The sequence below is a fragment of the Sycon ciliatum genome, chromosome 5 (genome assembly GCF_964019385.1).
Source record: "Sycon ciliatum chromosome 5, ocSycCili1.1, whole genome shotgun sequence".
Taxonomy (NCBI): Eukaryota; Metazoa; Porifera; class Calcarea; order Leucosolenida; family Sycettidae; genus Sycon; species Sycon ciliatum.
The window spans coordinates 10,183,087-10,202,439 of NC_088647.1; the positions used below are offsets into that span (position 1 = coordinate 10,183,087).

The window sequence follows — 19,353 nt, forward strand, 5'->3', positions numbered from 1 at the left end:
CAGGGAGTACCCCGGAGCTCCCTGGTTTGAATCAATATTCAGAATGCTCTTTCTCCAGATCAACGCGGTTTGTAGTTTCCTAGCTTTTGATACATAGGCCAGCATTCTGCCATCATATCAGCTCAGGCCAGCCAAGTCGTTGAGAACCACATTCATGTATCTCAAGTCTAGTACGCATACAGCCAATAATTATTTATTTTTTATGCTATCCCTGCAGAGAAAATTTTCAAAAAGAAGTCCTTCACAATAATAGCAAGAGTCCATATAAACATTGTTTATGCACTCTTGTTTATGCACTCTTGATAATTAATAGTACATGCACACAATGACTACTTTTTGTATGTGTGTGATGATGTGACTCGATATTTTGCTCCCTTTTTGCTCCAAAATTTGTGTCACGCGTGGCAAAACTGACCGAATGTGGGTCACGTGTTGGCAAAAATGAGAAAAAGTTAGTCACGTGTTGGTAAAACTGTGCGAAAATGAGTCACGTGCACCGTATAAGTGTAAAATCTCCCAATTTACATTGAACACATCGATATTTTGCTCCGTTTTGCCAGCAATTTCCCTTTCAAAATTCTTCGATATTTTGCTAGCAAAAATCGGGCTATGTTTACTTGAGATGATTGTGATTTTCACGTGACTGCTTCCCAGTGGCATCAAGACAGACAAGAGTCCATAACCCAGCATAGCCCATGCAGGGAGGCCGAGGTCGGCGAGGATCAACGAGAGATTGAAGACTCGAGCTCGAGAGCTACACACATACACTGATATGATGCAGCGACAGTGCAGCACAGTTTCATTCATTTCATTTTTTTGTGTTGGTCTTCTTGCTGACCTGAGTGGAGGACACGATGGAGCAATCAAGCGAACAATGCTCTGCTGGAATAATAGGTAGGTTTCAGAAATTCTTGATCAATTACTCAATTTTGGAATTTCGGATTTAAAATTCTACATTCTCACTAATAATTGAATGATATTCGACGCGCCCCAACATGCAGCCTTGGTTGGTAACTATTGAGGTTATTGGTAGTCTGTTGGCCCTGGATTCCCAGTACTCAGTTGCCGAGGCTGGTTGGTAAAGTAACTCCAATTTCACTTCCAATTTCACTTCAAGGTACCACTACCCCCACCAGTGCATCTAGTGTCTGCTTCTACCAGAGCAGCGTGCTGTTTATACTGGATACCCCAGCAAGTGTAGGGTGTGTATAGTGTTATGTTTCTACCCAAAAGCAAACATGAGCACACGACAACACAACCGGACTTGAGTTTACTTGGTATCGAACTGACTTACAACAAAAACATGAAATCAAAGAATACAAAAGATCACAAATAATAACATTAACCTACACTACGGCTGCGCAGCCTGCAAGGCGCGACCTACGTGTAATCAAGATGCGCACTACACAGTACAGTCTGTATCGCCTATAAGGTTGGCGGATAGTAATTTACCGGATATAGTGATCAATTTCTCAAATTCATTTTCATTTGCCATAACTAAGTATACACAGTTATCGCGTATAGTAATAATCGTCTATAGTAATATATCACCTATAGTGATCAAATTCATGTTTCAAAAGACCTTTATTCCCGTAGCTATGCAGAAGACGTTACTTCAGTAACGTCTGGCGCTAGCCAGGGTCCACACAGCTTTAATTTGGTGTTTGTTTGTGTGTTTGTTTGTTTGTGTCACGCCTGGCGCTATCCGTATCTGACGGCAAAAAAGCATAGGATGTTATAAATTTTTCAATTCTCCTTTTTTTCAGGCATATCCTGGGAATCGAACCAGCACTATCGCCCTACATGCATTCCCCCATACACTTCGCATTCATACCCATTCTTCCAAGTTGCGTTACGTTATTATCTTGCGTTTGAAAGCCCTATTTCAATATTGCGGGAAGCTGTATGTGGCCAGCTGTGTTTGATGGTACGGTACGGTACGGGAGACGGTGTCGTATTACCCTCGATCGTACCTGTCCCGTCCCTATCCCCTACCGTACCGTGCCATCAAAGACGGCTGGCCACAATGCATATAACTCAAATAGGGCTTTCAAATGCAAGATCACAATGTGAAACAACTTGGAAGAATTAGTATGTATGCGAAGTGCATCGGGGGATGAATGCAGGGCGCGCGATAGTGCGGGTTCGAATCCCAGGTTATGTCTAAAAAAAAGGAATTTTTTAAAGAATTTATAACATCCCTATGCTTTTTTTTTGTCTAGGTCATCAAGGCAAAAAAGCATAGCGTAGGGCCCTGAGCTTCCAAGCTCTCTCGTTACATTATTTTTGCATCGGTTATAGTGATTGATGTAAAATCAAGCGATGTTAGAGGAGAACAGGGTGTTACTTCTTCGTGAAGAACTTGTCGTCCAGTGAGTGTTGTTTGGTGAGTTTTGCTCGTACAAGTTGCCAAAATATGCCTCCATCGTGAGGAAATGCTGATTTTGTGTGTCAGGAGCTACAGCCAGCTACATGACATTGTACATGTATGTAGTGCGTATGTGCACGGCGCACTGAGTCGTTTGACACCCCACTTGCATACATTGCATGCAGTATCGGTCATGGTATTATATCGCTTGTACATGTAATGATAAAATGCTCAAAATCAAACACCAACGCTATAGGCGATACTGACTGTACGCATTACTGGGTCTGTGGTGTGCATGCACCACAGTCCTCCCTTCTAAAATGAAAGCACACGGTACAATCAGAATCACGATGACCATGTAATTGTATCAATACTAACTAACAACAAACAAAAGGGTAAAGCATGTTGACCGTTCTAAAAGAAAACACCACATGGCAACACAAGCGGCGCTAACCTGTCCATCTCAACAGCAGCAATAATGAAGCTACAAAATACAAAATATACACGTCACAGGTTCAAGCGCAAAGGCGGCCTGGACACCCGTTGCGATCTCCGCACTGCAGGTACCACCGGCGTTCCTTCGGATGACAGTGGTGCAACAGGCGTTGGTGATGACACCACAGTAGGTGTGATTTCTGCTTCAGCTTCTGTCTCGGTGTATGCTGCTAACTCAACACTGGTTGCAATAGTTGCTGGTGCCGTTTCTACTGGATTCTCTGGTCGTAATACAGTTTCCGACTCCTCCTCTCTCCCCGGCACAGTCGTGAACGTGGGATGTCCAGGTCGAATCTGGTCAATATGGCGCCGCCAGTTACCACCTTCTGCGGTCTCCACTACATACGACCTCGTACCATAACACTCAGATACCGTAGCAGGAATCCAACTTGGCCTGTCCGGTTTCCGATATTCTTGAGCGAGCACTGACTCTCCCAGCTGAAACATGCGTACTTCGCGTGAGGGTGAAGATTTCTGTTGTGCTGTTTGCTGTGCTGCCACCCAGGTCCGTACATCCGGGCGTAGGAGATCTAGTCGTGTGCGCAAGCGTCGGCCCATTAATAGGTTGGAAGGTGTTTCGCCGGTAGTTGGGTGGACCGTGTTGCGATAGGAGATCAAGAACTTGTCCGCTGCTTCCTGACAAGGCATCGCATCGCGGAACGCCTTCATGGCACGTTTGAAGGACTGGACAAACCGTTCTGCCAGCCCGTTGGTGGCAGGGTGGTATGGTGCTGACGTGCGGTGTCGGATACCTTTCGCGCGCAGTAACGCTTCAAATTCTGCGGCGACAAACTGGGGCCCATTGTCGCTGACCAACTCCTCAGGACAGCCGTAGCGAGCACATACGGTGCGTAGACTCGCGACCGTTGCCTGAGCTGTGGTGGATCGAAATGGCAAGACTTCCGGCCACTTCGAGTGTCCATCCACAATGACCAGCCACATGTGTCCTCTTAGTGGGCCAAGGACGTCTATGTGGATGCGCTTCCATGGTCTACTGGGCCAAACCCATGGGTGCAGAGGGGCCTTCTGCGGGAGATGTTGTGCTTGCTGACAGCCAAGACAGGCTTTGACCGTCTGCTCCAGAGCAGCGTCAATCTGGGGCCACCATATGTGGCTGCGGGCGAGACTTCATGCGAACAATGCCGGGATGTCCGCTGTGCAACTCTGCTAGAATCTCCGCATGATGGGCTGATGGCACAACGACACGATTGCCCCACAAGAGACATTCCATACTTAGACTGAGCTCGTTACGGCGATTAAAGTATGGTTGCAAACTGGGCTTCGGACAGGCTGCTGGCCAGCCAGTCTCCACATATCGTAGCACTTCGGACAACAGAGGGTCTCGACGTGTATTATCACGAATCTGTCTGGCTGTGACTGGCAGTGGATCTGTGAGCGACGTGTAGAAAACCTCGACCGCGTCGTCACCAGCGTCACGGGTTGGTGCGCCGACTGGAAGACGGGATAAGCCATCTGCATTGCAGTGATCCCGAGTCCGCCGATAGAGAATCGTATACTGATGTCCTGCAAGAAACATAGCGTAGCGCTGTAGCCGGGCCGCAGTCAATACCGGCAATCCTTTCGAAGGGCTGAAAATCGATACCAGTGGCTGATGATCTGTCAGCAGCTCGAAATGCACAGACATAGACATAGTTGTGGAATTTCTTGACTCCCCAGACAATGCCCAACGCTTCCTTGTCGATCTGCGAGTACCGCTGTTCCGTAGCTGATAGCTTCCTGGACGCAAATGCAACAGGTCGCTCCTCACCATCAGGCAACACATGTGACAATACTGCACCCAACCCATATGGCGATGCATCGGTTGCAAGACGAAACGGAAGACTTGCATTGTAGTGCATGAGCACTTGGTCCGAAGCCATGAGTTGTTTGATTCTCACAAAGGTATCTTGGCATTCCGCGGTCCACTGGAACGGCTGATTCTTCTGTAACAATGCTGTGATCGGGCTGAGGACCGTTGCCATATCTGGCAAGAACCGCTGATAATACGTCACCAGACCAATGAAGCTTCTGACTTCGGAGACGTTCTTAGGTGGCAATGCTTCGCCCACTGCATCAATCTTGGATGACAACTGGTGTAGACCTTGGGCGCTGATAGTGTGTCTGCAATACTGAACTTGCTCCTTGAAAAACTCACATTTGCTGGGGTTCACCCGGAGTCCAGCATCGGCCAGGCATTTGAGGACAGCTCTCAGGGTCTTCAGATGCTGGTCGTCATCCTCTCCAGTCAGAATGACATCATCGATGGTGCATTCAACTGGTGACAGGTCTCCCAGCAGCTGGTCCATGGCACGCTGCCACAAAGCTGGTGCTGATGCAATGCCATACGCTAGTCGATTGAGTCGGTACAGTCCCAAGTGCGTGTTCAGCGTTAGCATTGGGCGTGACTCTTCTGCTACCTCCATCTGAGTATATGCTGCTTTCAAATCGAGCTTCGTGAATCTCTGACCACCCGACAATGAAGCGAATATGTCGTCGATGAGTGGGAGCGGGTGTTGGTCCACTCGCAACTGCGGGTTGACGGTGACCTTGAAGTCACCACATAGTCGAACGGTGCCATTAGGTTTCGGAACGGGCACAACTGGTGTGGCCCAGTCACTCCAATCGACACGAGACACTATTCCAGCCGCTTCCATTCGTCAAATTTCAGCTCACACTTGGGCTTTTAGCGACAAGGGTAACTGACGAGCACGGAGGAATTTCGGCTTAGCATCTGGTTGCAGCATCAGTTGAGCGGTAGTTCCTTTAAGGCAAAAAAAGATCCCATCTTCGTCGCCAATGTTATGTTTCTACCCAAAAGCAAACATGAGCACACAACAACACAGCCGGACTCGAGTTTACTTGGTATCGAACTGACTTACAACAAAAACATGAAATCAAAGAATACAAAAGATCACAAATAAAATAACATGAACCTACACTACGGCTGCGCAGCCTGCAAGGCGCGACCTACGTGTAATCAAGATGTGCACCACACAGTAGGCATTACTGGGTCTGTGATGTGCATACACCACACATAGCTAACTGTCTTGGCCGTCCTTTTCCAATGTGCTCCGTGTGGTGTAGACCAGGTGTGCATAGGGGGTCGATTCACATGGCTTCGCCAGTTGTGTGGATTAGACAGTTATTTGTCTTAGTCCGTTTCATTCAGAATCATATCCGCTATCTGTGGGTGCACATCCAGTGCATTTGCAGAATTGCGTGCTTCTCTTGCGACGGGCGTATACATGGCATATGGTGTGCGTACGTACGTCCGTGCATGTGTGCATTATGTTCATGAATGTCAACACGTGTGTTCTGCCGTGTGCTGTGTCTTGCCGTGTGCTGTGTCTTTGCCGTGCAGTCATTGGTGATGAGATCCTGCGAGGTCATGTGGTCGACGTCAATTCCCAGTACCTCTGCCGGCAGTTGTGGAATTTAGGGATTGATGTCCGGAAGGTCAGTAGTGTAGACATGCGTTTCCTCATTGTTCTCTCGTACCGGTATGTTTCTTGTCGGAGCACGTCGGATATCCGACAAGCCCAAGAATGCTAATGTAATTTTGCCTTGTTTGTACCATGACTGTATGTAGTGGCTGCACAGACTATTTGCCTCACGGGTCTATTGCTTATGCATCCATGTAAGATCCGTATGAGATCCATGTAAGATCCATGTAAGATCCATGTGAGATCCATGTAAGATGTGCATGTAAGATCCATGTAAGATGCATGTAAGATCCATGTAAGATGCATGTAAGATCCATGTAAGATGCATGTAAGATCCATGTAAGATGCATGTGTATGTGCTTGATGTACTGGTACGGGTATAAGTTATGACCCCATACATATACAGCTGAGTGACGTTTTTTGTGGATATGAACAAAAATTCTTCTGTGTCCCTGTACACAATCCAACAATACAGTAACATACATACATGCATTGTGGCAGTTGCCCAACGTGACCTCATTCCTGTTAGGGACGTATCAGGGTTCTAGCCAGAGGGGGGTGGGGACTGGGCATCCGTACGTTGCATTTTTTTGTGACAAAGCAATAAAGGAACATGGAAGAAATGGGTGAACTGTTTGTTTCACCTACTAGTACCTCCCCTACCCCCTACAATTTGTTCCTGGCTAGAACCCTGCATATGGCTGCACTATGATTGAAAGTCTCCGGAGAAGAAAAGGCCGTCATCCATACCAGTGAGGAGGAGACTTGTACTTGCACACCTTGCAGGATAGCTTAATTCTCTGTCTCTATCCTTGTAAATATCGCCACCGACTGCATGAGTGTGAGCTTGGGAGATGATTCATAGCTCAGGTCAACCAGTCCACTGGATTGCCTCGCCAAGCATTACCAGAGATCTGTCTCGTCTTCATGAACAGACGGGAAAGGGGTGCAAAAGAATAGCACGTCCAGTGCACAATTTAACTACATGTATTCTACAGTTCAATTTTTCGATGGGCTAAGCTTGGGTAGCGTCGTGGTGTTCCTGCAGATGCGAAAAACGCAGTCCGACTGAGTCTCACGCGAGCCGTGGAATTTGCTTGAAGTTTGCAAATATTATTTACCGTAAGCATGCTTGGGCTATTCTTTTGCAGATGGTGACCCGAGCGAGCACTGAATGCTGTGCACATTCCCCGCAACAATATTTTTATTCCCGAAAAATCGTCAAAAATACAGCTATAGAATCAAGATCCCCTCTTGGGACACAGTTGAGATAGCACTTGCTGAGGCAAAGTGTACGCAATGTGTGGCATATCCAAGCAAACACGTTTCTTACTTTGTGCTGTCCTTGGACTCTAGGTTGTGGTGGTGGGAGACTCCGTGTCGGCAATCGAAGCCGAGGTTCGTCTCTTCTCGCAGTCGTTCACGCACGTTTTTACGTGTGGTGGCATAGGCCCAACACATGATGATGTCACACTGGAAGGTACACTGCATACTAGTATATGCCATATATTATATCATGTCATGTTCTCTACTCAGTTTACAGTACCTACCCAGCACAGCCAAACTAGAAGGATGTTGTGTAGCTGTACACAGAGCCGCCTTGCGACCTGAGTATGCGAGTCCTGAATACATGTAGTTTTCTGCTCTTCACTTCGGTGTGCCGAAACTAAGTCCTTGCCTGGCTGTGAATGATATCGATTGATCATTTTGATTTGATCATTTGAGAATGCCTATTGTGTACCGGTATGCCTGCTTTATCGAGCATTCATTTTGTAGCTGGGATGTGTATTGTTCACATGTGTATATGGATATAACATCTTGCATGTATAGTATCAGCAAAAAAGAAAAAAAGAACAAAGCCAGCCGATCGACCGGCTCTTTTTGTCCTCGTTGCCCGACACAAAAGACTTTTTCGGTTCAGCCTGATTAGAGTACCGTACAGCACTGCAATGCCAGCTTTTAAAGTAGCTGTTCTGAGCTAGTTTTATGGAAATGTTCTGCTTTCGAATGGGAGTTTTTTCAACATTCATCAAGGGTGTGTCATATATGCTTATGAAAATTGGTTGATTTCCAGTACTGGGAATTTGTGATTGAATGCATTCATGTTTCATGACAGTGTGACTGTTCGTTCATCCACGTTTCACTCTGTGAGCATCTTTCATTGAAGCTCAACAGGTAGTAAACATATCTAGACTATTTCCGGCTTGTGGGCTTTGTCGTCGCTTTCTCTCTTTTGACTTCATTACTTGGTTGTGGCTACCTGTTTGTTGTCTGCTGTAGCTATTGCCAATGCCTTTGATGAGCAGCTTTGCAACCACGATGAGCTGCTGTCCCTGTTTTCAGCTGGAGATTTGGAAAGCTGCCGGAAGATGGCCAAGGTATTGTGTTACATGTACTAGTATCTGGATGAGGCTAGCTGCTTACCTTAGCGTGATGCTCAGTGAATTGAGATTTTTTGGGCAAGTTGTTTTCGACCACGTCAACTTGGCCTTTCTCTAAATCCCGGCTTTTGATCATGGAATATATTCAGAAAGGCAGCTAGGGCAAAGGCCGGATCTTGCATCTTGTCTTCTCAGCTGATCCTCGATGCCATTGCAAGTTCTTGTGACTTTATCAAAATTTCCACGTATGGTTTTGCACACACCACATATGCATGCGTGCGCGTTCTCACACCCACGCACATATGCACGCACACGCAGGTATGAGTCTCTTGCTGAGAGTTGATTCAGGCCTTTTCTTGTATGTACAGTACATGTACTTGATTGTCAACTGCTGCAGTATGATACTATCTCTCCTGCTGGTGTGTGATTTCAGCAGAGTTCTTTCAACCAATATGTACACTGTACATTGTTCTTGCTATTTATAGGTGCCAACATCGACAAAGCTCTGCTACCCACCCTCATGGCCAATTGCCACTCACGGCGAAGCCACAGAAGAAGTATCCACCACTGGCAGCAGCCGGGACAGCTCTGATTCAGCGGGCAGTGCCAGCGTGAACGTATCGGCTCCGGTTGCATACCCAGCACTTAGAATTCACAATGTGTTTGCGCTGCCAGGTGTGCCTGTCTTTCTCAAAGAAGGCTTCCGTGGCATCAAGGTCAGTGCAGCAGGAAAGGACTTGTCAGTTGTAACACAGTTTCTCACAGCGCAGTCTCTTGAACACAGTTGCGGTCGCTTGGCACACACGCCTTGCTGTGGTATCGTGCAACTGTCCGTCACACTGCGTGTTTCTGGTGTGCTTTTCTCGTGTTGTGTAGAGCTTGCTGAGGAGTTCAGCCGGTGAGTTTCATTTGTTTGAAGTCAGTGTTCAGCGACCGGAAGCAGAGCTAGCCAGTACGTTATCGACAGTTCAGAACGACATACTACCTAATGTACAGCTCGGCTCCTATCCACAGTTTGAGGAAGATGGGTAGGTGGGCGGCGTGCGTTCATGCACACGGACATGAATGTGTGTGTGGGGGGGGGGGGGGGGGGAGGGGGTGTATATGTGGGTGTGGGGGGGGGGGGAGGGGGTGTATATGTGGGTGTGGGGGGGGGGGGGAGGGGGTGTATATGTGGGTGTGGGGGGGGGGGGGAGGGGGGTGTATATGTGGGTGTGGGGGGGGGGGACTCAATAAGCGTATCATCGCCTTCGGAGATAGGGCGTCACATGGTGTGTGTGGTGTGTGTGTGCATGTGCTATTGTTTTTTTGCATTTGTGTCTGTGTTTGTGAGCGGTCATTTCTTTCTCATTTTGGTATTGTTAAGGCATGCGTGTATTTTCTGTCTCAGGGTTTGTATTCAACCTGTGTGTACTTGTGTTGACTTGTTTTTGAATTTTTTGATTAGGTCACAGAAGTGTGTTGTGCTGCGCTTAGAATCTGTACATCGGGAAAAGTTGAACAAGGTAAGGTACGCTATGTGCCGTGTGCTGCATGCTCTGGGAATGAACATTGCAATCTGGAGACAGGCATTGCCCTAGTTATGTGTACTATAAAGGTGACGTGGGTGGGTGGGTGATGAGCAGGGAGTAGTGAAGATATTGTACCACTCTCTGCTGTTGAGGACAATGTGCATGTGCCACACAGATACATGTGGGTGCTAGAGGTTTGGTAGCATGTCTCAATTTCCGCTCAGAGTGCTTTTGCCATATGGATGCCTGGTGACATGGGGCTGCGGATCATGACATTTTTTGCATATTCTTTGTTGCTGCTGCTGCTGCTGCTGCTGCTGCTGCTGCTGCTGCTGCTGCTGCTGCGGCTACTGTTGCTGTTGCTGTTGCTGCTGCTGTTGTTGTTGTTATTGTTGTTGTTGTTGTTGTTGTTGTCGTCGTCGTCGTCATCGTTGTTGTTTTCCCTAGGCCCGCCAGCTCCTCCTTCATCATTTATGTGAGAGTAAGTGCCATTGTTTTGAATTTCACATTGTATCTGGCAGGGTTGGAGCGTAGTAGGCAAACATGCTCTGTGTCCAGGTCAACAGCATAAGTACTGCCCCATTGTCACATGTTCTGCTCTATGCGACATAGCCAAGTATTCGAATGTGATTGTGACTGATGTGATTTCAGCTAAACCCCAGTCATCTACTTAGTGCAGATCAAGATGTGTCCATTACTGGCCTCTGCTGTACTCGTAATCTTCTTGTTTTCACTGAAGTCACTGGTCAGTTGTCTTGGCGTGCATGTGTCGGTACTTAATCTACAGAACTTCTCTTGCGTATGTGTGCGCCTCAGCGACCAAATATGTCTGTCCTGTATCGAGAGATGTCTCTATTACAGACGTGCATTTGTGCACATGGCAGGATGTCCTTCATCAATTCGGATTGTGGAACAGTATTGTCCTGGGTGTGGCAATGCCATATTGTCTTGGATATGTCCGTGGCAGTACTGGCAACTGCCCTGGATATGGCCATGTCTCCGTTGTGGCATGCTCTACACTAATCTGTTGGCTTTTGTGTCCGTTTGATTTCTCAGCATCCATACTGGGAACATCAGTGCGCCGGTCATCCGCACGTACACCGTCAATATCTGAGTCTTCGGACCCCGGCATAATGTCACAGAGTATTCTTGATCATGAGCGAGCGGCTCTTGCCAGATCAGATCACTTGAGGTGAGAAACAGTTTTAACCGGATATGAAAGAGTGGATTGAACTATTGCAGTTATTTTTCGTCACTGGTGCAAGTGTCAGTTTGCGTACAATAGTACAGGTATTAGAGAGGTTCGGGGTACGATTTTCCGTGCCAAAATCCGTATGGGCGGTACGGATTTTTTCCAGGCGTGCTCCATACGATTTTTCGGCACGGAGAATCCGTGTGGACTGGCTTTCACACGAACCATGTTTCGTATGGAGATTTTGCATCATCGGGTGCAGAAAGATTTTTCGCGTACAAATTTGGTACGAGAAACATCGATTTTACGCGGGAAGTTTTGATTTCGGTACAAATTTTCAAAATACAAAGGCATAGCGCGGGAATGTGACGTGTTTGCGATCGTAACCTAGGCAATGACGGCAAACACATAAGTTCCGTACTCCGGAACATTTCACTGCTCAAAAACGACGTATAAAAAATCCGTAGCGCCTCTACGGATTTTGGCACGAAAAATCGTACTCCGGAACCTCCCTAATATCTTCCATGCCTCTCCTCTTCCTCTATAGTTATCCGTGCGCTCGTTTGACTGCCATCTTGTTGCAGTGTTGATAAGGTAATTCACTTGGCTGGGTCTCCGCACGCCTCGCACTTCAGCAAGGTCATTGCTAATGCTCTGTGCATCATCGAGGAGGCCATGAACCGCTATGGGTGAGTGTTCTCCTTATGTGAACAGTGACGTGAATGCGCTGCCCAGGCTATGGTGATTGGCTTGGTTCATGCATCTTTCCTTGAATCAGGTCACTGGTGCATGTAGTTACGTGGAGTTTATCCGCTTCTTAGTGATCGCTGTTCAATTTTTTCTGATGTGATTGAGTTGGTTATGCGTCTTTACCTATTGATGGTAGTGGTGAGAGTTAGCCTGGACGTACACCAACACCAAGAGTACATAACCCCCCAGAGTGTGCAACGCCTGATCCGGCTCTGCATAGGGTCTTGGTCGAGCGTAATCGGATCTTTGCATCATAATACCGTACACATCTGAGGGGAACCCGGGGAGTCGCGGGTACTCTCGGATCAAAAACAACGGTGCCCTGCCTCGAGACCGGCCTTGCGCTGGTGTGGAGTGTACGCATGACATCAGAAGATCCGATTACGCTCGACCAAGACCCTATGCAGGCTGGATCAGGCGTTGCACACTCTGGGGGTTATGTACTCTTGCCAACACCCAGTATGGTGTGATGCGTTCTCCATTCTGCTAGTGTTCTGCGTGTACATGTACATGCACTGTGTTCCACTGTGCTGTGCATGCACTGAGTCTGTGTTCCACTGTGCTGTATTGTCTCCACTGTGTTCCACTGTGCTGTATTGTCTCCACTGTGTTCCACTGTGCTGTGCATGCACTGAGTCTGTGTTCCACTGTGCTGTATTGTCTCCACTGTGTTCCACTGTGCTGTGCATGCACTGAGTCTGTGTTCCACTGTGCTGTATTGTCTCCACTGTGTTCTACTGTGCTGTGCATGCACTGAGTCTGTGTTCAACTGTGCTGTATTGTCTCCACTGTGTTCCACTGTGCTGTATTGTCTCCACTGTGTTCCACTGTGCTGTGCATGCACTGAGTCTGTGTTCCACTGTGCTGTATTGTCTCCACTGTGTTCCACTGTGCTGTGCATGCACTGAGTCTGTGTTCCACTGTGCTGTATTGTCTCCACTGTGTTCCACTGTGCTGTGCATGCACTGAGTCTGTGTTCCACTGTGCTGTATTGTCTCCACTGTGTTCCACTGTGCTGTGCATGCACTGAGTCTGTGTTCCACTGTGCTGTATTGTCTCCACTGTGTTCTACTGTGTTGTACTGTGCACCAGATCCGGCGGGCTGTGCCTCTGCTTCAATGGTGGCAAGGACTGTACTGTGTTGCTGCATCTCCTCAGCATTGTAAGACATCGGTGAGTTAACACCTAAGCTTGTGCATAATGTGCGCAACGAGAGAGCTTGGAAGCTCAGGGCCCTACGCTATGCTTTTTTGCCTTGATGACCTAGACAAAAAAAAGCATAGGGATGTTATAAATTCTTTAAAAAAATCCTTTTTTTTTAGAGATAACCTGGGATTCGAACCCGCACTATCGCGCCCTGCATGCATCCCCGGCCCGGTCTTTAAAAAAATCCTTTTAAAAAAAAGACATAAGGCGAGACCAAAAAAAATAGAGATTCCCGGGCCCTCCCGCACCAAAATCGAGCCAAAGCCATTTTTTTTTTTTTTTTTTGAACAGTTCATACATGTACAGTACTGATCGTGTGAGTAGATCTGTGACGTGGAGTCACACAAACCCGAGTTTGTACGACTCCCAGATGTACAGTTCAGGGCCATCGTTGGCCGAATTATAGAAAATTGAACGGGTAAACCGCGTACCTGTTTTCTGTAAAAAAAACTGAATAAAAATTACCGGAAAATGCTGTAAAAAAAGTTCAACATGGCATGCCCTCATATATAGTCATGTACATACATGGGAAAAAAATTAATATTAATGCGGACGCATCCTATCACCTATTCGGCGTCTATTTTAATTTAGTTTCCTCCTCGTCTCCCTATTTCTTTCCAAATCTCCCTCTACATCAGGGAGTCGTATACATAATACGACGAATATTGGTACGGTACGGGACAGATACAGGAGCCCGCAAATATTGTGGACAGCTGTTTTGTACAATCCTGTTGAGCCTTTGTAGTCACAGATACGGGACAGATACGGGATAGCTCCAGCCGTGACACAAACAAACAAACACACAAACACCAACTTAAAGCTGTGTGGACCCTGGCTAGCGCCAGACGTTACTGAAGTAACGTCTTCTGCATAGCTACGGGAATAATGGCAATTATATCTCCTTGTTTTACCGATTGGTCTTATGGGATTTACCGATTATTCTCCTATTCTACTTGTATCATAGGTAATGGGTGCATACAGTGAATTCTTTCTTCGTGCGGTGGTCTGTGGTGATACCCCAAACCTTTCTCTGTGGTGTGTGCGTGTGCGTGTGTGTGTGTGTGCGTGTGTGTGTGTGTGTGTGTGTGTGTGTGTGTGTGTGCGTGCCCGCGTGTGTGCTTGTGTGTATGCGTGTGCGTATGCTCTTCTTGAACTCAGGCAGCTGCATCAGCAGTCATCACCAACACCCATCGGTAGCGGTGGCAGTGGTAGCAGTGGTGGCAGCGCATCAACACACTCAAGCAGTAATCAGCTGGTTGCACTTTACATTCGATCCAATGACCCGTTTCCCGAAGTAGAGGTCTTCATACAAGAGAGTACGGAGAAGTAAGTTTTACCCAGTGCAATCTGTTTGCTGTTTGGTGTGCGAGTGCTTGGTCATGATGTATTTCTACCAGGTGTATCCATGAATCCATTAAACTACAACACAAGGCCAGGTCTATTGAAGCTTGGAAAGCATGCCAGCTATTTATTCTGCATTCGACAGTTCTACTGTGCATTGTTCAACATGCACCATATTATGGTGCTTACTGGCTGAATGTGGTTTGTGTCTTCTGTGTCGTATTTGACCAGGTATACCTTGGAGTTGTTAACGTTTGAAGGCAGTTACAAAGATGCATTGGCATGGCAGCTCAAGGTTCGTTCTGAGTATGAGTGTACAGATGGCAGGCAGGGGTGTGAGAGTGAGGGAGGGGGGTATGCCGTATCAGGCAGGTGGCCTTTGGCTTTGTAAGAGAATTGTGGAGTCTTTGAAGAGACTTTTAAGTTTTAAAGTCTGAGCGAGGTTCCCTGTTGAGCTATTTGTGAGTGTGGTTGGATTTGTGTGCATGTACTGTGTACATGTACTGTGCTTGGTGGAGTAGATACTGTAAGCAATATATTGTTGCCCCTTCCTGTAGGAACACCACCTCTCAGCTCCACGACCTATAGGCTATTGCAGGCTGCTTATACCTTCACTGTAAAGGCACACACACACACACACACACACACACACACACACACACACACACACACACACACACACACACACACACACACACACACACACACTTGTATTTGTTACTCACTGCCAAAACTGGTCACGTGGGTCTCCCCGGGAGAGGGGAGAGAGACTCAAAAGGAATCTTGGAAAGATGACTCAATTGGCTATTGAACCGCCCAACGGCCGACACCCCCTGAAATCCCCAAAACTCTGGGTGGACTTGAAAATGATCCCACTTATGGGCTCACCACACCTCAGTAAGTGGGTGAGGACAAGGTGCAGAAAAAGGATTGACGGCATCAGGGTATCCGTCCAGGGATCCAACTGCAGTCACCCCTGCCCCCAGTGAAGGTAATACTTGCTACTAGTGTGGGTGGCTAAATCAGAGTGGATCTGATATAAGCTTTACTAGCCCCATTGATTACACAAGAGTTAATCTAGCCAGAAGCAGTCCATGGTTAACAGGTATGTATACTTCAAATAGAAAGTATATGAACCCTGGAACCAACAAAGGTGGCAGGTACAACATTACACCTTCAAGTGGCCGAGCCCGTTGGCAACAGACCCAACACTATCAGGCATAAGTGTACCCACCAACCGAACTAGCTGGCACACACACGCACACATGCGCACGCACACACACACACTCACGCATACACGTGCGCGCGCGCGCACACACACACACACACACACTTACTTTGGTTCAGGGTATTTTCAACATGCAGATTTGGCTTTTTCTCAGTACATTACACTGTAGATCATTAGCCCCTGTCCTGTACAGGCCTAAAAACTTGTTTATTTTTGTTTTATGTGCTTGTCTATGTGTCGGATCCTATTACATGCACCTGAGGGGCTTCAAATCTGTAAAAAAAATCACGGTTCACATTATACTCAGTTACACTGTGATTTCTGCATCCGAAGGAAGTTACTAGGAACGCCACAGAGGCGCAGATCCAGCTCTATAGCATCCATATCTCCATAACATCCAACATCTATCATCTCAATTGGCAAAAGACAACACACTGAATGAGCCCACTGCGCATTGCCAAATATGGAATCTATGAGTAATGCTTGTGAGTATGCTCAGCGGCTGGGATCAGGAATGCACTGTTCAACACCCCAGGAGACCATGCCCGGGTGGCTGTGTGGGGTGTTAATGGTACAAATTACGTCATTGCGCAATGGGCGTATTGAAAGTGGGCGTCCTGCATCTCAAAGGCAGTATTTTCCTTATCCCTTGGAGCCATGGGAATTCGTTGGTGATTGGAACCTAACCCTTATGAAATATTCCAGACATCAATCCTGAACAGGAGGAGAGAATCTGTAAAGATTTCTATTTGACCGGCGATAATCCACACAAAAGCGGATACTCTCATCCGGGGCTATCCTGCCAAACGGGGCTATCTTCTCTCGTAGGCTCTCCTCTCATATGGGCTTTCCTTACGCTACGACTTGTCAGGCGGATGTACCTGCTAACCTCCATGATTTGTCACAATGACACGTCTCCAATTTGGTGGCGCCTGGACTTACCGGTAAATGTGGCTGTGTTATCTGCTGACTGTATGCCGCTGAGGAATACAGCCAAGGTGTAATTAATGTGTGTAGACTACTGGGCAACTCACGTGTGAAGGAAAGCACAAAAGGCGTAACACATATTGTACCGTACGGCAATAGAGCAGAAATCCATGTGCCACTGGCATGGTCACGACAAATGTACTGAAGTATACCTGTGCTATGTGTGTGTGTGTGTGTGTGTGTGTGTGTGTGTGTGTGTGTGTGTGTGTGTGTGTGTGTGTGTGTGTGTGCGTGTGTTTGTGTGTTATGTGTGTGCACGCAGAGCCACCCTCATATCAAGGCTATGTTGATGGGAACCAGGCGCACCGATCCGTATGCCGCCGACCTCTCTCCGTTTGTTATGACCGACAAGGATTGGCCGCAGATCATGCGTGTAAACCCCATCTTGGTATGTCTACACAGCTTTGTTCTCAGGTTGTAGCATTTCCATTGCCATGCCAATTTGCTCTGGGGCACTGGAGTCATTGTGTTCAGTACGGGCACACGCATTCTTGACAATTTCGCTTTACAAAAGCAGAATAGCGGCTGTGCATTTCAGGTGTATTGTTACATTGTGTATAGAGACTTGAGCAATGCTTGCAGGAAGGCTGGTTGCTCCCTGCATGAGAAGTGGTACTTCTCCTGTGAACGTGATGTGACACTTGACTGCCTGATGACCAGCTGCCATCCAGAGCACATGGGAAGGCCATCGAACTCTCCACTCAGCTAGCCTGCATTACACAGTGGCACGAAGAATTCTCTTTCGTCTGTTGAGCTTCAGTAGACTGGTGAATTTAGTGCTGAGAGAGCGCTGGTATTAAATTACTTGCCCAAGTACACGTATTGTGTGATGTCACTGATGTGTTGTTGTACCCTACCTGTACTCTGCAGGACTTCTCCTATTCAGATGTGTGGCGATTTCTGCGTGATCTGAATGTGTCGTACTGCTCTCTCTATGACCAGGGGTGAGGCGTATGTTTGTTCTCTCTCTCTCTCTCTCTCTCTCTCTCTCTCTCTCTCTCTCTCTCTCTCTCTCTCTCTCTCTCTCTCTCTCTCTCTCTCTCTCTCTCCGTCTGTCTCTGTGTCTCTCTCCTCTCTCCTCTCCCTTCTCCCTCCTTTTTTGTTACGGTTCGCATTCAACTCTGAATTTTGCGCATCCATGGGAACGCCACTCCTCCAGGTTCAAGGCACAGATGCAGCTCCTAAAGTAATGTTTTGTATATTGTCACAGCCGCTGTGCATTTGTACGATTCTAGGGCTGTGTAGACAGGTACTCGTCCAGGAGAGGGACTGTGACATCTACTTCTGAAGTACAGCGTTACGTATACGAACACATTTTATCAACTCAATGTGGAAATGTTGAATGCGTAGCAGTGTTGCGCAACATGATGGAACATTGCAAATTGGTGTTTGTCTCTGCTCAGGTACACATCATTAGGTGGCCGCTCCACAACCAAGCCAAACCCGGCACTGCATGTGGAGAATCAAGATGGTCGTCAGTCAGCTCACCTGCCAGCCTATCTGCTCAGCAATGGAGATCGGGAGAGAGATGGCCGAGTAAAGCGCAAAACCCCAGTCACTTGATATCCCTAGTTTGGCAACATGGCTGAGTTAAAACATTTGTTTCTTCAGTAGTATGTGTGTGTAGTGTACGCTGTTTCGTATACAGGAAAGCGCTTACTTGCGCACTGACTATCGGTATTTCATTTGAGAGCAGCTTGTTGTTTTTAGAACTATTTATTTTCTATTAGTAGCTAGTGGTGCCAGATCCTGGCTAGAAAGGATTTAATTGCACGTGCGGTGAAATACATGAGCAGAAATCGCTGTATCTTTGGTCCTCGTCACCATTCCGTGACGGCGTGTTCTCCTTCTGTTGTTGGTGTGTGTATGACACAATCGCGCTGCTATGTTCTTGATTGATTTTCTATGGGGCTGATGCATCGATGAGACACGGCTGCTGTGCTCAGATTGGCAGTTTGGACTTGGAACTCTTACGACTGGTTGAGAGCTTTTGCTTGATCGTACCAAGCTTCACGCCGTGTACATGGTGGTTTTCTTGCAAGTAACAACACTTGTGCATGCCTTGTCTAATCTTGCCAATAACAACCGGTTTATTGGTGAATGACTCATTTTCATTAATTTTTCAGTATACATCTGCGTTGGTAGCTGGACTTTATTTATCTGGCAACGTTGTTTTATCAATTTGACAATAATGTCCTTGTTATTGCTTTGCTGTTTGGCTTGCTGTCTTTATGCTTCATTTGTTACATTCCTAGCCTTGTACTGATATTTTTCATTTACTCTAAAATGTCTCTCCAGTCGATGAAATGTGATCCCACGATCAGATTTCAACAGCAATGACTGTGTTCTTGGAAAGGAAGTATGGTGTCTGTGTGGACACTGGATCATGGACAGGGTGTGTTCTGGGGTTGCACGTGTGCTGTGCGTGGCGAGCGGCAGCACCAGGGATCT

The 19,353-nt window shown here is 47.1% G+C and overlaps 1 protein-coding gene across 1 annotated transcript; it reads left to right on the plus strand.

The window, feature by feature from the left end:
- The first annotated feature begins 660 nt into the window (after positions 1-660).
- LOC135817553 (FAD synthase-like) lies at positions 661-19,233 on the plus strand. The gene is made up of 16 exons (XM_065330767.1): positions 661-894; positions 6,225-6,319; positions 7,663-7,786; positions 8,587-8,684; positions 9,173-9,403; positions 9,564-9,715; positions 10,135-10,192; positions 10,646-10,679; positions 11,255-11,390; positions 11,975-12,079; positions 13,233-13,313; positions 14,505-14,672; positions 14,919-14,982; positions 17,165-17,290; positions 17,773-17,846; positions 18,306-19,233. The coding sequence occupies exons 1-16, from the start codon at positions 855-857 to the stop codon at positions 18,463-18,465; spliced, it is 1,746 nt and encodes a 581-aa protein (XP_065186839.1). The 5' UTR covers positions 661-854; the 3' UTR covers positions 18,466-19,233.
- Positions 19,234-19,353: the final 120 nt, after the last annotated feature.